The 15,000-nt window shown below is 45.1% G+C and overlaps 3 protein-coding genes across 4 annotated transcripts in view; 1 reads left to right on the top strand and 2 right to left on the bottom strand.

Moving 5' to 3' along the window:
* psen2 (presenilin 2) overlaps window positions 1–2,856 on the top strand; it is a 10,955-nt gene extending 8,099 nt beyond the window's left edge. Inside the window, exons 8-12 of one of the 2 annotated variants that reach the window (XM_078245378.1) lie at window positions 766–831; window positions 988–1,098; window positions 1,200–1,315; window positions 2,227–2,416; window positions 2,526–2,856. In XM_078245378.1, the coding sequence (XP_078101504.1) occupies window positions 766–831; window positions 988–1,098; window positions 1,200–1,315; window positions 2,227–2,382 (449 nt within the window). In that variant the 3' untranslated portion in view covers window positions 2,383–2,416; window positions 2,526–2,856. Of the gene's footprint in view, window positions 1–765; window positions 832–987; window positions 1,099–1,199; window positions 1,316–2,226 lie in introns of both variants that reach the window. The other variant, XM_078245377.1, reaches the window with a different exon arrangement.
* Window positions 2,857–5,989: 3,133 nt separating this feature from the next.
* On the bottom strand, window positions 5,990–8,549 carry dpy30 (dpy-30 histone methyltransferase complex regulatory subunit). Its single transcript, XM_078245379.1, has 5 exons — window positions 8,483–8,549; window positions 7,468–7,508; window positions 7,125–7,169; window positions 6,679–6,821; window positions 5,990–6,134 (listed from the first exon to the last, which is right to left on the bottom strand). Exons 1-5 carry the CDS (start codon window positions 8,490–8,492, stop codon window positions 6,062–6,064), a joined length of 312 nt encoding a protein of 103 aa, XP_078101505.1. The 5' UTR covers window positions 8,493–8,549; the 3' UTR covers window positions 5,990–6,061.
* Window positions 8,550–11,006: 2,457 nt separating this feature from the next.
* The window catches only part of LOC144514208 (3-oxo-5-alpha-steroid 4-dehydrogenase 2-like), a 20,358-nt gene continuing 16,364 nt past the window's right edge, over window positions 11,007–15,000 (bottom strand). Inside the window, exon 5 of the mRNA XM_078245376.1 lies at window positions 11,007–11,679. Within this exon, the coding sequence (XP_078101502.1) occupies window positions 11,613–11,679 (67 nt within the window). The 3' untranslated portion in view covers window positions 11,007–11,612. The remainder of the gene's footprint in view (window positions 11,680–15,000) is intronic.

Genomic DNA, 15,000 nt, shown 5'->3' with positions numbered 1-15,000 from the left:
ACCGTCACAAGAAGAAGCTACGAGGGTTTCAAAACTAGATCACTTCTGGATCTTTCACTCTGGACTCTGTCTCCATGTTTCTGTGTCTGGTCCAGTATTAAACAAGAAATAAGCTGCAGTGAACAGGCCAAAATCACCATCACCAAACCCACCAGACTCCATGTAAATAATCAGGACTTTTATCATCGTAAAACACACTTCATTCAAAGTGGACAGAAACTAAATCAAACTACCAAAAGCCGTCTTGGTTCATCTTTCCACTGTTCCAACAATCACCACTCTGGTTTGGTTGAAATAAACCCTTAATTCACCCATTTACATGTGGAGATATGCTGGCTCTATACACGCTAAAAGTCCTGATTATTTACATGGAGTCTGGTGGAGATATGCTGGCTCTATACACGCTAAAAGTACTGATTATTTACATGGAGTCTGGTGGAGATATGCTGGCTCTATACACGCTAAAAGTCCTGATTATTTACATGGAGTCTGGTGGAGATATGCTGGCTCTATACACGCTAAAAGTCCTGATTATTTACATGGAGTCTGGTGGAGATATGCTGGCTCTATACACGCTAAAAGTCCTGATTATTTACATGGAGTCTGGTGTAGTTTGGTGATGATGATTTCGGGGTTGTTTCATGTTAAACTAAAAGGATCTTCCTCTTTAACTAAAAGGTCTATCTCTGTAGGGATCCATCCCATAATGTTGTCAGACACTTAGAATAATAATCTGAGTCTGTTTGTTTGCGTGTTTGTGTTCAGCGGCCATGATGTGGACGGTGGGGATGGCGAGCCCAGCGGACACTCAGCGCTCCGGACACGAAACAGGTCCAACATCGCAACACACATGTTCATTACGGGACAATCAAAAACAATCTGTAACATGCATTTAACAGATTTTAATCTTGTGAAACATATAGATAAAGTGAACTGTTATTAACTGAGTTAATCAGTTTGTTGTGATTCTGCTGTCGTGTTTTCCAGACGAGGAGGCGGAGCAGAGCAGCGGGGGGGCGGAGCCTGAGAGCGACAGGGGGGCGGAGCCTGAGAGCCGACAGCCCCGGCCGTTTACAGACAGCGAGCTGGAGGAAGACCGTAAGTTCAGATCCGCTCTGTGAACACTCGCAGGTTTAAGTCCCAGACGTCAAACACACCTTTAGAAAGTGTGTTTCTAACGCTGTGTTTTCTGTCCGTAGGGGGGGTCAAGCTCGGCCTCGGGGATTTTATCTTCTACAGCGTTCTGGTTGGAAAAGCTGCAGCGACCGGCGGAGACTGGAACACCACGCTCGCCTGCTTCGTCGCCATTCTTATCGTAAGTTGTAGTTTTGTTCAACGTGGCATCATGACTTCGTGTAAACATACAAGCCCACTTTCCTAAAGCCAAGTGGCGTGTTATCTGGACGCATTTTGAGCTATCCGCGTGTATGTCTACGCTGTATACAGCGGACGGCAGTCTGCAACGTCACAGCGTAAACATACACAGCACTTTCTAAAGCCACGTGGCGTGTTATCGCGAGACTACGTTACACAAACGGTTAGGTTTAGGAAAAGAACAAGAGGGTTGGGATTAGGAAACGTGACACGTGGGACCCGATCCCCGCTCTCCTGGGTGAAAGTCCTGTGTTGTTTGACCCGTCCTCCCCCCCCGACCAACCTCCCTACGCAGATTTTCGCCCTTTCATACTACTCGCTACAACGTCAATTCACACTCAATCTCAAGGTAATGTAAGTCAATGGAGGCCAAACGGCGTTGATAAACACGCTAAAAAGCTAGTATGCGTCTTGATAACACGCCAATAATGGCATACGGATTGGCGTGTCATACATACGCCATTTCATGACATCAGTCTGGTTTGTTTTTGTTTTGTTTGCTCCCTAAAATCTACGCCACAACTTTCCAACATTGAAAGTTCCCAATATCAACATCTGTTAACTGTCTAAAGTCTAAAGAAACTTTCTCAAAATGTACGCAAACAAATCCCCAAGATCTGAAAATAACTAAATGAATAGAAAGAAATCTCTTTAAATAAATACACTCAGGAGACGTAGTAACAAGTGAGTGATGTTCAAAAGCTGCGACGCCATTTGTTGTTTATCTCAGCCGTTTGTAATCTTTACACGTTTTCATCCAGCGTTGGGAGCGCGGGCCTCTTCAGAACTGGCCGGTGGTTTGGTTTCTGCCTGGTGAAATCTCGGAGTAACTGAACCTTTTCTGTCTCCCAGGGTCTGTGCCTGACGCTGCTGCTGCTCGCCATCTTTAAGAAGGCTCTGCCAGCGCTGCCCATCTCCATCACCTTCGGCCTGGTCTTCTACTTCTCCACGGACTTCCTGGTTCAGCCCTTCATGGACAACCTGGCTGCCAACCAGTTCTACATCTGAGAGCAAGGTCCGCCCCCTCCCATCTGAGAGCAAGGTCCGCCCCCTCCCATCTGAGAGCAAGGCCCGCCCCCTCCCATCTGAGAGCAAGGCCCGCCCCCTCCCATCTGAGAGCAAAGACCACACCCTCGCCATCTGAAAGCAAGCTCAACACCCTCGCCATCTGAGAGCAAGCTCTACACCCTCGCCATCTGAGAGCTGTCAGTCCGAACAAACAGCCTGTAAAGATTCCCTCTGGAGATTTAAGCTTTTTATTGTGTTCTGTCCTGGCTGTCGGTGTCTGTTCTCCACCTGGAACACATTGTTTATAGTCCTGCTGACATTATTTCTTCATAATGTAGTCAGACGCTTACTCTGTAATGGACGCAGGTTCTTCCCTCTTTAACACTACACCAGCTGCTTGATTTGTTGCTCTGGAAGCTGATTTGTATATTTAACATTGTATTAATAATTTGGAATAAACGTGTCTGTGAGGTCCTCAGTCATCCAGGTCACAGTTATTCATGAACATCAACTGGACTCTGTAGAAGCTGCTCGAAGGCCTTTGGTGTCAACATCCAGGAGACTTGTTCAGCTCTGACTGAGCGGTAGAGAAACCCGGCTGTCTCACCTCTGTGGGGTCGTTATCAAGGCGATCGACACCGCTTCTTTCTTCAGAGCCGTGCGATGCAGCGAGGAATGTGCAGACATGTTTATGTATATTGGAGGGTTTCCTCCGGTGTAATGTTGATGGATTTCAAGATGTTTTTTTAAACTTTAACATCTCCAGTTAGCGTTTAGCACTGACTCAATATAGGGCCCTATAGAATCGGTCTTACAGCAATGTCACAGAAACTATTGGGCTCTCGCAAAATTGTAGATTTAAAAAAGCTATAAGACAGATTCTATAGGGACCTACATTAAGTCAGTGCTAAACGCTGATTGGAGATGTCAAACAGATGTCTAAGTTTCCAACCGAGCCACCCCGCTGTAACTGTAGTACATTAACTAATGTAGAGACGGTCACATGACTGGACCCAGCCACCGGGCTAAACTTCTCTGGGGGAAACGTAGCAACACAAACGCACGGCCCAGCGCCAGGCCAAGGCTAGTACTGTGTGAAGGTTTCCTCTTTATTCCGTCAGCTAGCAAACTACAGAAACATGTCTAAAAGCTGCTGTGTGGAGATATGCACTACCAACAATGTAGAGAACCAAGAACTTGAGTTTTTAGAAGCTGCCGATCCCAAAAACTGAGTTTTATGAAGACAGAAGTGGAAACAGACGTGAGGAATCAGGAGAGAGCATGGAGAGAGACACTAAGGTAACGTTATGTCAGATGTTACTTACTTAAATATCCAAATGTCAGTTTTAGGCTGACTGACTGACACACGTAACGTCAGCTCGTCTTCATAAAAGCTCAGTTTTACGTTACGTGTGTCAGCTGAACTTACAGACAGACAGTCAGCCTAAAACTGACATTTGGATATTTAAGTTGGTAACTAAATGCTTTCTGTACGCAACATCTGACATAATGTTACCGTAATAAAAACTGTTTTTTAAGTTCTGGGATCTTGACCCTGTTGGTACTGAATATCAGCACACACACACACACACACACACACACACACACACACAAAAACAGATACACACACACACGCACACAAAAACAGATACACACACACACACACACACACACAAAAACAGATACACACACACACACACACACACACACACACACACACACACACACACACACAAAAACAGATACACACACAAAAACAGATACACACAGATATACACACACACAGCAGCTTTTAGACATGTTTCTGAGGAGGAAACCACACAGTATTAGTCAACAGGGAGCAGAGAGGGGAGGGGGGGAGCGGGGGGAGCAGAGAGGGGGCAGAGAGGGGGGGGGGAGCAGAGAGGGGAGGGGGGAGCAGGGGGAGCAGAGAGGGAGAGGGGAGGGGGGGAGCAGAGGGGGGGCAGAGAGGGGAGGGGGGGGGTTCTATATTTTGTAGTAATAATGACTCAGGTGTAGTTTGGTTTCACCTCATCGTTGTTTTTGTGCAATAAAGTCAAACTGTCAAAGTTGTGTAACGAGCTGAAGGAATAATGAAATACTCCAACTACAGTGTGGACTGTTTCTTTTCTATCGGCTTTTCAGCCTCTTTTAGCTTCTAGTTTTGGTTTTGCAGCACACTTCCTGTCAGTGGTTTGCAGAATAAAAGCTCTGATCTCTGCAGCTTTGACACAAACATTAGATGGAAATGAATAACTTACATTTTAGTCTTAATGCATCATTGTTGTGATTCTTACATTTCTCTTATTGTGAAACTATAAACTGAATAAAGACAAGAAATAAGTTGAGTCACTTCAGACGTCACACGACGATCGGAGGGAAACGGCAACGTAACAGTGAGCCGACTGATCTCATGAAGTGGGCTACGTATGACACGCCAATTCATATGCTGTTTTTGCGTGTTATCAAGACGCATAATCGCTTATTAGCGTGTTTATCAACGCCGTTCGGCCGCCATTGACTTACATTACGTGTGAATTTTCGCCGTAGCGAGTAGTTTGAAGGTAAGTATGTATGTTTACGCAAAGTCATGTCACGTTGCAGTGAGTGGACGGGTCTGGCGGCGTGTTTGATCTGCGGCGAGATATTGACAAACAAGAAAAAAAGCAACATTGAAAGACGTCTCCAGAACAAGAACCCGGCCGGGCAACGTGACATCATGACTTCGTGTAAACATACACGCCGCTTTCCTAAAGCCAAGTGGCGTGTTATCTGGACGCATTTTGAGCTGTCCGCGTGTACGTCTACGCTGCACACAGCGGACGTAAACATACACGCCACGTGGTGTCGCCACGTTATTGTGAGAACGTCACACGCGTGAAAAACCAAACATAAAGGTTGGGTTGAGGAAAAGAACATTAGGAAAGGCTTTATTCAAAAAATACAATTAATAAAGTTGATGAACTCCACACGCAGGACACGATCCCCGCTCTCCTAAAACTAATATTTATTTGATCTGGCTTCGTTTTCTCTTTGGACTTTCAATTTGAACGATGAATAAATAATCCAAACGGAGTTGATAAACACGCTGAAAAGCGATTGGATAACACGCCAATAATGGCGTACGGATTGATGACATCAGTCTGGGCCGGGGATGAACAGAGACAGATCTCCATCTAACCTTCGCTTCGTCTTCCCGGCGTCGACCGTGCAGCGTTTGGGTTTTCTGGGTCTAAAATTAAAACTATTGTCGTCTTTTTCAACACTTTCCAACATTTGTCGTTTTTCAACAATATTTCATTTCCAATGAAAGTAGTGGACTTTACGTTACGTGTGAAGCCCGTTGTAGGGAACCATCTACGTTACTTTTTTTTTGACAATAAGGTCGAAAGAAACAAAATTTTGGACTTGTTGAAAAACGCGTCAGATGTGACCCGAGGACAAGAAGGGGTAAGAACTAGACCAGAACCCTAAAAACAGGAGCCTCCCATGAGTCTCCAGACAGAGGACCGGTCTCTCTGATAGGACAGGTTTCTGACCCCTGGAATACAACCATTTACTACCAGTTCATTTAAATATTATAGAATAAAAACAGACAGAGACAAAGTTCCTTTTACACACCAACAGGTTTATTCTGGATTTAAAAAAGAAAGACTTGATTAACAAACACACAGGACTTCTAACTCCTCTCCTCAAACTGGGACTTGTTCTTCAGAAGGAACGCTGCCAGGTACTCGATGGGGTTAGGAGGTCTGCAACACACAACACAGGTCTGGTTGGTCTGGAGGGTGTGTGTGTGTGTGTGTAGGGTGTATATAGTGTATTGTGTGTACCTGTCCTTGGCACGCTACGACAGCCTCTGCAGCAGGATGTAGTGTGTGTGTGTGTGTGTAGTGTATGTGTATGGTGTATATAGTGTATAGTACAGTGTGTACCTGTCCTTGGCATGCTACGACAGCCTCTGCAGCAGGATGTAGTGTGTGTGTGTGTGTGTGTGTGTGTAGTGTGTATGTGTGTAGGGTGTATATAGTGTATTGTGTGTGTAGTGTAGTGTGTATGTGTGTAGGGTGTATATAGTGTATTGTGTGTACCTGTCCTTGGCGAGCAGCGACAGCCCCTGCAGCAGGATGTAGTGTGTGTGTGTGTGTGTGTGTGTGTGTGTGTGTGTGTGTGTGTGTATGTGTAGTGTGTATGGTGTATATAGTGTATAGTACAGTGTGTACCTGTCCTTGGCACGCTACGACAGCCTCTGCAGCAGGATGTAGTGCGTGTAGTGTGTGTGTGTGTAGTGTGTACCTGTCCTTGGCGAGCAGCGACAGCCCCTGCAGCAGGATAGGAACCACGGTCTGGTCCAGGTAGGCCCGGGTCGGCAGGGCCTGCAGGTCCACCTTCTGCTTCGACATCTTCTCTGCACTCGGCTTCTCGTTCTCCAGCGTCCTCTGGGGAGACGCAAAGCATGCTGGGACTTCAGCCTCTCAGGGATCAGTGTGTGTGTGTGTGTGTGTGTGTGTGTGTGTGTGTGTGTGTGTGTGTGTGTGTGTGTGTGTGTGTGTGTGTGTGTGTGTGTGTGTGTGTGTGCGCGTGCGTTCAGGCCGTTACACACCGGGGATGAATAAGCGACGCACAAATTTAAACTATGCACATCGGCAACGATGCAAATGCTGCTGAAGTTTGTGTGTGTATTTTTTTTTAAATAAATAAATCTATCTCTCTCTCTCTATGTGTGTGCGTGTGTGTGTTACCTGGATGTTCTCTGTCAGGTACTCTGCGTGAGGGTTCTCAGACACCTGCAGGATCATCATCATCATCATCATGTCATTAAATGTACAGTAAATCTGTATGTCTCAGATTAACAGTGCATTGTGGGTATTTTATAGTGAACTATATAGTGAATGAAAGAGTTGGAACCCTGTTACAAAATGTTGAACACACTATACTGTATACATCCAGGATAGAGACAGATAGACAGAACGTGGGCCAGTGAGAAGTGACTTTGGACATCATCTGCTCCGTGGAACCCTGATGACAGTGGTACACTACACAGTACTAGTACTGTGTAGTGTACCACTTCAGTGTAGTACTCACAGGAGTGTGTCCCTCCATGGAGTGGTCTGCGTCTGTGTGATCTGAAAGACAAAACCAGACACACTGACTTCTCTTCACTTTAATAAATACACACACACACACACACACAGCAGAAGTATTTGCAGGTTACCCCCGTTTTATTCATATAACAACCCGCGTGATTTACGTTAAAAAAAAAGGGTTAATCGATTATAGATCACTAAAGCAGTAGCAGTCTTACTGAGGATCAGCTGATCATTTACATCTACTACAGTATATCACTAACTGATAATCACCGCTGTCACAGAACTCATTTGGAGATCAATGGATTAATCCTTATAGAGTATACAGGCCGATTTACACAGCAGAGCCCAAACAGAATGTGGATAAACGTCCTTAAACTGCCTGATATTTCAATGGAGTTTGGTGCAAAGAAACTCCTAAACTCAAGGGTTAAGGAATATTAAGAATAAAATAAAATCTTGCCGTATTTACGAGCATACCCTAATGGTTTCTAGTTAACCTTCAGTTTACTTCTGTACACGCCCAGAAGTAAGGAATCGCTAAATATGCAGATTTTATAACACAGTTTGGTTGAGAGAAACTTCATTCAGCGCAGCGGAGTATCCGGAGTCTGTTGTATGAATAAACTCAGCCGGAGAAAACTAGCGCAGCTACTATCTTATTTCACACAACTACTATTAAACATAAAGTGGCTTAAATATGCCTAATCCGTTTATTTTATTAAACGTTGTGTCTTCGCTGCTAACTGAGAACGTCACTGAACCAAACCTCTAACAGATTTTACTCATTTTAGCGTCCATCGGCGATTTTAAGCGCCGGTAAATTAGCTTAGCATCACATTAGCTGCTAACGCTCTCTATCTGGTTATTTAACGTCACTAACGGTTACATTCCACCGCTGTGGTTTCGACTGAGTCCTCAAATCATCAAATCAAACCGGAAACACGCAGTAGACAAACGCAAATACAGCAAAAACGGCGAAAAAGGTGACCAATGTTCAACAATTAACTTACCGTCCGCCATGTTTGTTGTGGATATTAACGTAAGATGTCTGGCGTAGCGTACGCACAACGATTCTGTTCAACGCCTACGTACAAAATATAGCGCAACGCTGCGCATGTTTCCGGTTTGCGTCAACGTACTTCAAAATAAAAGCACAAACGCGTTTGAATTGAGCCATGAATTACACATCTGATTTTTTTTTCAGTTTAAAAGATAATTTAGTGAACTACATGTCTCGTCTCGCACAATATACGTCACACACACACACACACACACACACACACACACACACACACACACACACACACACACACACACACACACACACACACACACACACACACACACACACACACACACACAGAAACACACACACACACACACACACACACACACACACACACACACACACACACACACACACACACACACACACACACACACACACACACACACACACACACACACACACACACAGAAACACACACACACACACACACACACAGACACACACACACACACACACACAGGTTGAATGAATTATATACTTCAAAATAAAAGCACGAACATATTTTTTTTCTTCTTTTTTTACGTGTCACTCTTATTTAAGTATTTCGTAAAATATTTGGTCTCATGCAAATTATGTAAATATTGTTTTATAATATGTTATATTTCTGCGCTATATTAAATATTATATTATGTTATTCTATACTGTGTTATTACACTATAATTACACTAATTTACTAGATTATACTGAACTATGTTTGACCCTTGCAATTTATTCTATTATATTTAAACTCTGCTGCTATTAATCACACCACTGTCACTTTATTGCGTCATCTCCAAAACCCACCAGGCTCCATGTAAATAATCAGGACTTTTAGCGTGTATAGAGCCAGCATATCTCCACATGTAAATGGGTGAATTAAGGGTTTATTTCAACCAAACCAGAGTGGTGATTGTTGGAACAGTGGAAAGATGAACCAAGACGGCTTTTGATAGTTTGATTTAGTTTCTGTCCACTTTGAATGAAGTGTGTTTTACGATGATAAAAGTCCTGATTATTTACATGGAGTCTGGTGGGTTTGGTGATGGTGATTTTGGGGCTGTTACATGTTAAACTAAAAGGATCTTACTCTTTAACTAAAAGGTCTATCTCTGTAGGGATCCATCCCATAATGTTGTCAGACACTTAGAATAATAATCTGAGTCTGTCAGCAGCAACAACAGAACTTTTAGTGGACTGCTAACTGATGCTGAACATTTGTGTTACATGAAGATTAACCAAAAACACACACACACGTCACTCAGGAATCAGAATCAGGTTTATTACCATGTAAGCTTTCACATACAGGAGATAATGTGCCTTGTTTTATAGCAGCAAAATCAAATGTAAGAGTATAAGAAGAAAGATATATAAGAAACATAAGAAAGCAAAGGTCCGATATCTTCATAAAAGAAAAAAGTGGCAAAAATGCAACGAAAAATGCTGACAAAAGTAACAAAAACTTCAGAAAAAGAAAGAAAAATGAGGTCTGCCAAAATGTATTGTGAACCTAAACTGATAAACGGGTCTGTGAGGGGTTGGATTTGGCCTGCGGGCCTCAAGGTTGACACGTCCATTAAAGTGTGGATCACTTTATTTAGTTTTAACCCTCTGAGGGCGGCTGGCGTTTGGCTGCGTCTAAACAATGTTTTTTTAAATGTCTCTATTAATATTACAGCTATAGTACGGCGCAGAAACGTGGTTTGGATATTGCTGGCAGATTCTCTGCTTCAGCGATATCATCTGTCACTCACGCTCCAAATTAGGAGACAGGAGAGAGAGCTGGAGACACTCTTCATCACTCTCTCTCTCTCGGTAAAACTGTGAACTTAAACGTAGACGTTACTCATTTCAAGCACCGAAACGAGTAAAGGTGTCAATGTTTTCACACAGGAGATTTGAAGAGTTTCATAAAAAAGGGAACTTCAGCTTTTCAGCCTTAGGCCCAAATTATCTCTTTACACGTTGCTCTGGGACAAATGTTGGCGTCACTTTACAGAAAGCTGAGTTTGTTCTGAACATTTTTGATATGAAACACACAGGGATCAGGTATATGCAAATACCCTAAAAAGGTACATTTATAAAACTGCCCTTAGACCTCAGAGGATTAATAATCTGAATCTGTAGGGGTACTTTGGAGGACTGGAGGACTGCAGGGGGTCCGTGTCCCCCTAGGGATACTTTGGAGGACTGGAGGACTGCAGGGGGTACGTGTCCCCCTAGGTACTCTGGAGGACTGCAGGGGGTACGTGTCCCCCTAGGGGTAATCTGGAGGACTGCAGGGGGTACGTGTCCCCCTAGAGGTACTCTGGAGGACTGCAGGGGGTACGTGTCCCCCTAGGTACTCTGGAGGACTGCAGGGGGTACGTGTCCCCCTAGGGGTACTCTGGAGGACTGCAGGGGGTACGTGTCCCCCTAGGGATACTCTGGAGGACTGCAGGGGGTCCGTGTCCCTCTAGAGGTACTCTGGAGGACTGCAGGGGGGGGGGTACGTGTCCCCCTAGGGGTAATCTGGAGGACTGCAGGGGGTACGTGTCCCCCTAGGGGTAATCTGGAGGACTGCAGGGGGTACGTGTCCCCCTAGAGGTACTCTGGAGGACTGCAGGGGGTCTGACCTGTCTCTAGTTTTTATTACTATATTCGACCTATTCTTGCCTTGATTCCTTCTTTCTACCGTCATTTTCCAGGTTTTGTCATTTAAAAAAATTTTTTTTTCCTTTCTCCATGGAAATGTTCTCCAGGTCCAAGGCTGTTGTTTAGTAAATCTATCGCTGCCATCGCTGTCTTCTTCCTCTTTATAGAGACTTTATTTTTCTACCAATTTATTTGCGCTGGTTAGGGGGTACATGGCTTAAAAACAATGTTCAAAGGGGGAACATTAGTGAAAAAAGTTTGAGAACCAGTGGTGTAGAGGACAAGTAGAAAGCAGCATAACATGGGACATACTTCAGCAAAGTATCTACGTTAGTGGAGTAAATGTACAGTAACTTTCCACATTTTGGAATGTGGGAAACCTACAATCCTGTGAGAGGAAACCAATGAGGTGAAACACAGCTGCAGGCAATCAGTTCTGGTCCATCAACTCTCCTCCGTTGTTACATAATGAAAGGAATGAGAGCTTTCCTGGAGCGAGGGTAGTCTTCAAACCTCTGCTGGTAGTCTCTGCAAGACACACACACAGCGGAAACAGAGTTGGAACAACACTAGAACGACTACGTTAGCTCAGAGTTGGTCCATCAACAGGACATCAGGAACAACACTAGAACGACTACGTTAGCTCAGAGTTGGTCCATCAACAGGACATCAGGAACAACACTAGAACGACTACGTTAGCTCAGAGTTGGTCCATCAACAGGACATCAGGAACCATGCCTAGTGTTCTGCATTCATGTGATCGTTTTGGATCCTTCAAGAAGGGTCTCAAGACATATCTGTTGATCTTACACTTAAATAATTAATTAATTCTTAGAGTTATGATTTGTATATTTATGGTATTTGATTATTTTTTATTATTGATATTTGATATTGTATTGCCATTATTGTTATTATTACTATTTTGCTTAATATTGGCTTAGCAACTTTAAAAAACTGTTTACTGTTAATTTGAACTATTGTAAGATTCATATTTTGTCGCTTTGGACAAAAGTGTCTGCTAAATACAATAACCATAACCCTTCCCAAAAACTACGCACTAATCCCCCAACCTCCACCCCCAACTCCTTCTTGTCGGTTATTGGCTGGAAGACTGTTTGTTATGTTTAGTGATGCAGGTTGGCGCAGTTAGTTTTTGTTGCCATTTGTGGAGCCTGGGCTGTCTACAGAGACTGCGTTTCTTACAGTGTGTTCAGGGGACAGGCAGCTAGCAGATAGTGAGGAGATGTTTTTTACAGTGTGTTCAGGGGACAGGCAGCTAGCAGATAGTGAGGAGATGTTTTTTACAGTGTGTTCAGGGGACAGGCAGCTAGCAGATAGTGAGGAGATGTTTTTTACAGTGTGTTCAGGGGACAGGCAGCTAGCAGATAGTGAGGAGATGTTTTTTACAGTGTGTTCAGGGGACAGGCAGCTAGCAGATAGTGAGGAGATGTTTTTTTACAGTGTGTTCAGGGGACAGGCAGCTAGCAGATAGTGAGGAGATGTTTTTTACAGTGTGTTCAGGGGACAGGCAGCTAGCAGATAGTGAGGAGATGTTTTTTACAGTGTGTTCAGGGGACAGGCAGCTAACAGATAGTGAGGAGATGTTTGCTGTATGTGACAAAAAAATTTTAAAAACACGTCACATCGCTTAGAGCACCTTTAAGTATACAAGTATGTTTTGTAAGTAAAGTCAGTCAAAATGTTGCCTTGGCCCACACCAATTAACAAGAAAGAAACAGAGAGAAATGTCAGTTAAGTTAAGGTATAATTAATTTAATGTCTGGGCAATGTAGAGAGACAGCTGTATACATTGTATACATGAGCCTAGTAGAACAGGCTGCATAGATCACACAGACTTTTCAGCTACCCAACAGGCCAACCGCTAGCTAACATTTTCAATGTAAGCCAAAGCAGTGAGCTTACCTGACAGCCACTAACTTTACTGCTACAGCCACACACACACACACACACACACACACACACACACACACACACACACACACACACACAGCCTCCCTCCCTTCCTGAGAGTCCCTGTTAATTTGCCTACTGCTTACCACGTCTTGAACTACTCTCTCTTCAATCTTTTCCTCACTCGCTCCCATGTCCCTGTCATGGTCACTCTCCTCCTCCTCGACTTCTTCCTTGTCGTGGTCACTCTGCTCCTCGGCTTCTTCCTTGTCGTGGTCACTCTCCTCTTCCTCGGCTTCTTCCCTATCATGGTCACTCTCCTCTTCGACTTCTTCCTTGTCGTGGTCACTCTCCTCCTCCTCGACTTCTTCCTTGTCGTGGTCACTCTCCTCCTCCTCGACTTCTTCCCTGTCATGGTCACTCTCCTCTTCGACTTCTTCCTTGTCGTGGTCACTCTCCTCCTCCTCGACTTCTTCCTTGTCATGGTCACTCTCCTCCTCGGCTTCTTCCTTGTCGTGGTCACTCTGCTCCTCGGCTTCTTCCTTGTCGTGGTCACTCTCCTCTTCCTCGGCTTCTTCCCTATCATGGTCACTCTCCTCTTCCACTTCTTCCTTGTCGTGGTCACTCTCCTCCTCCTCAGCTTCTTCCCTGTCATGGTCACTCTCCTCCTCCTCGACTTCTTCCTTGTCGTGGTCACTCTCCTCCTCCTCGACTTCTTCCCTATCATGGTCACTCTCCTCTTCGACTTCTTCCTTGTCGTGGTCACTCTCCTCTTCCTCGGCTTCTTCCCTGTCGTGGTCACTCTCCTCCTCCTCGACTTCTTCCCTATCATGGTCACTCTCCTCCTCGACTTCTTCCTTGTCGTGGTCACTCTCCTCCTCCTCGACTTCTTCCCTGTCATGGTCACTCTCCTCCTCGACTTCATCCTTGTCGTGGTCACTCTCCTCTTCCTCGGCTTCTTCCCTGTCGTGGTCACTCTCCTCCTCGGCTTCTTCCCTGTCATGGTCACTCTCCTCTTCCTCGGCTTCTTCCCTGTTGTGGTCACTCTCCTCCTCCTCGACATCTTCCTTGTCGTGGTCACTCTCCTCTTCCTCGGCTTCTTCCCTGTCGTGGTCACTCTCCTCCTCGGCTTCTTCTTTGTCGTGGTCACTCTCCTCTTCCTCAGCTTCTTCCTTATCATGGTCACTCTCCTCCTCCTCGACTTCTTCCCTGTCATGGTCACTCTCCTCTTCCTCGGCTTCTTCACTGTTGTGGTCACTCTCCTCCTCTTCGGCTTCTTCCCTGTCGTGGTCACTCTCCTCCTCGGCTTCTTCCTTGTCGTGGTCACTCTCCTCCTCCTTGACTTTTTCCCTGTCATGCTCACTCTCCTCCTTCTCGACTTCTTCCCTGTCATGGTCACTTTCCTCCTCCTCGACTTCTTCCGTGTCGAGGTCACTTTCCTCCTCCTCGGCTTCTTCCTTGTCGTGGTCACTCTCCTCCTTCTCGACTTCTTCCCTGTCATGGTCACTTTCCTCCTCCTCGACTTCTTCTGTGTCAAGGTCACTTTCCTCCTCCTCGGCTTCTTCCTTGTCATGGTCACTCTCCTCCTCGACTTCTTCCTTGTCGTGGTCACTCTCCTCCTCCTCGGCTTCTTCCTTGTCATGGTCACTTTCCTCCTCCTCGACTTCTTCCTTGTCGTGGTCACTCTCCTCCTCCTCGACTTCTTCCCTGTCATGGTCACTCTCCTCCTTCTCAACTTCTTCCCTGTCATGGTCACTCTCCTCCTCCTCGATTTCTTCCCTGTCGAGGTCACTCTCCTCCTTCTCGACTTCTTCCCTGTTGAGGTCACTCTCCTCCTCCTTGACTTCTTCCCTGTCATGGTCACTCTCCTCCTTCTCGACTTCTTCCCTGTCATGGTCACTCTCCTCCTCCTCGACTTCTTCCCTGTCATGGTCACTC

This window comes from Sander vitreus, unplaced genomic scaffold, assembly GCF_031162955.1.
Source record: "Sander vitreus isolate 19-12246 unplaced genomic scaffold, sanVit1 ctg492_0, whole genome shotgun sequence".
In the NCBI taxonomy this organism is placed as follows: domain Eukaryota; kingdom Metazoa; phylum Chordata; class Actinopteri; order Perciformes; family Percidae; genus Sander; species Sander vitreus.
The sequence above is the reverse complement of the archived record's forward strand: the minus strand, read 5'-3'. Positions and strand labels throughout refer to the sequence as shown.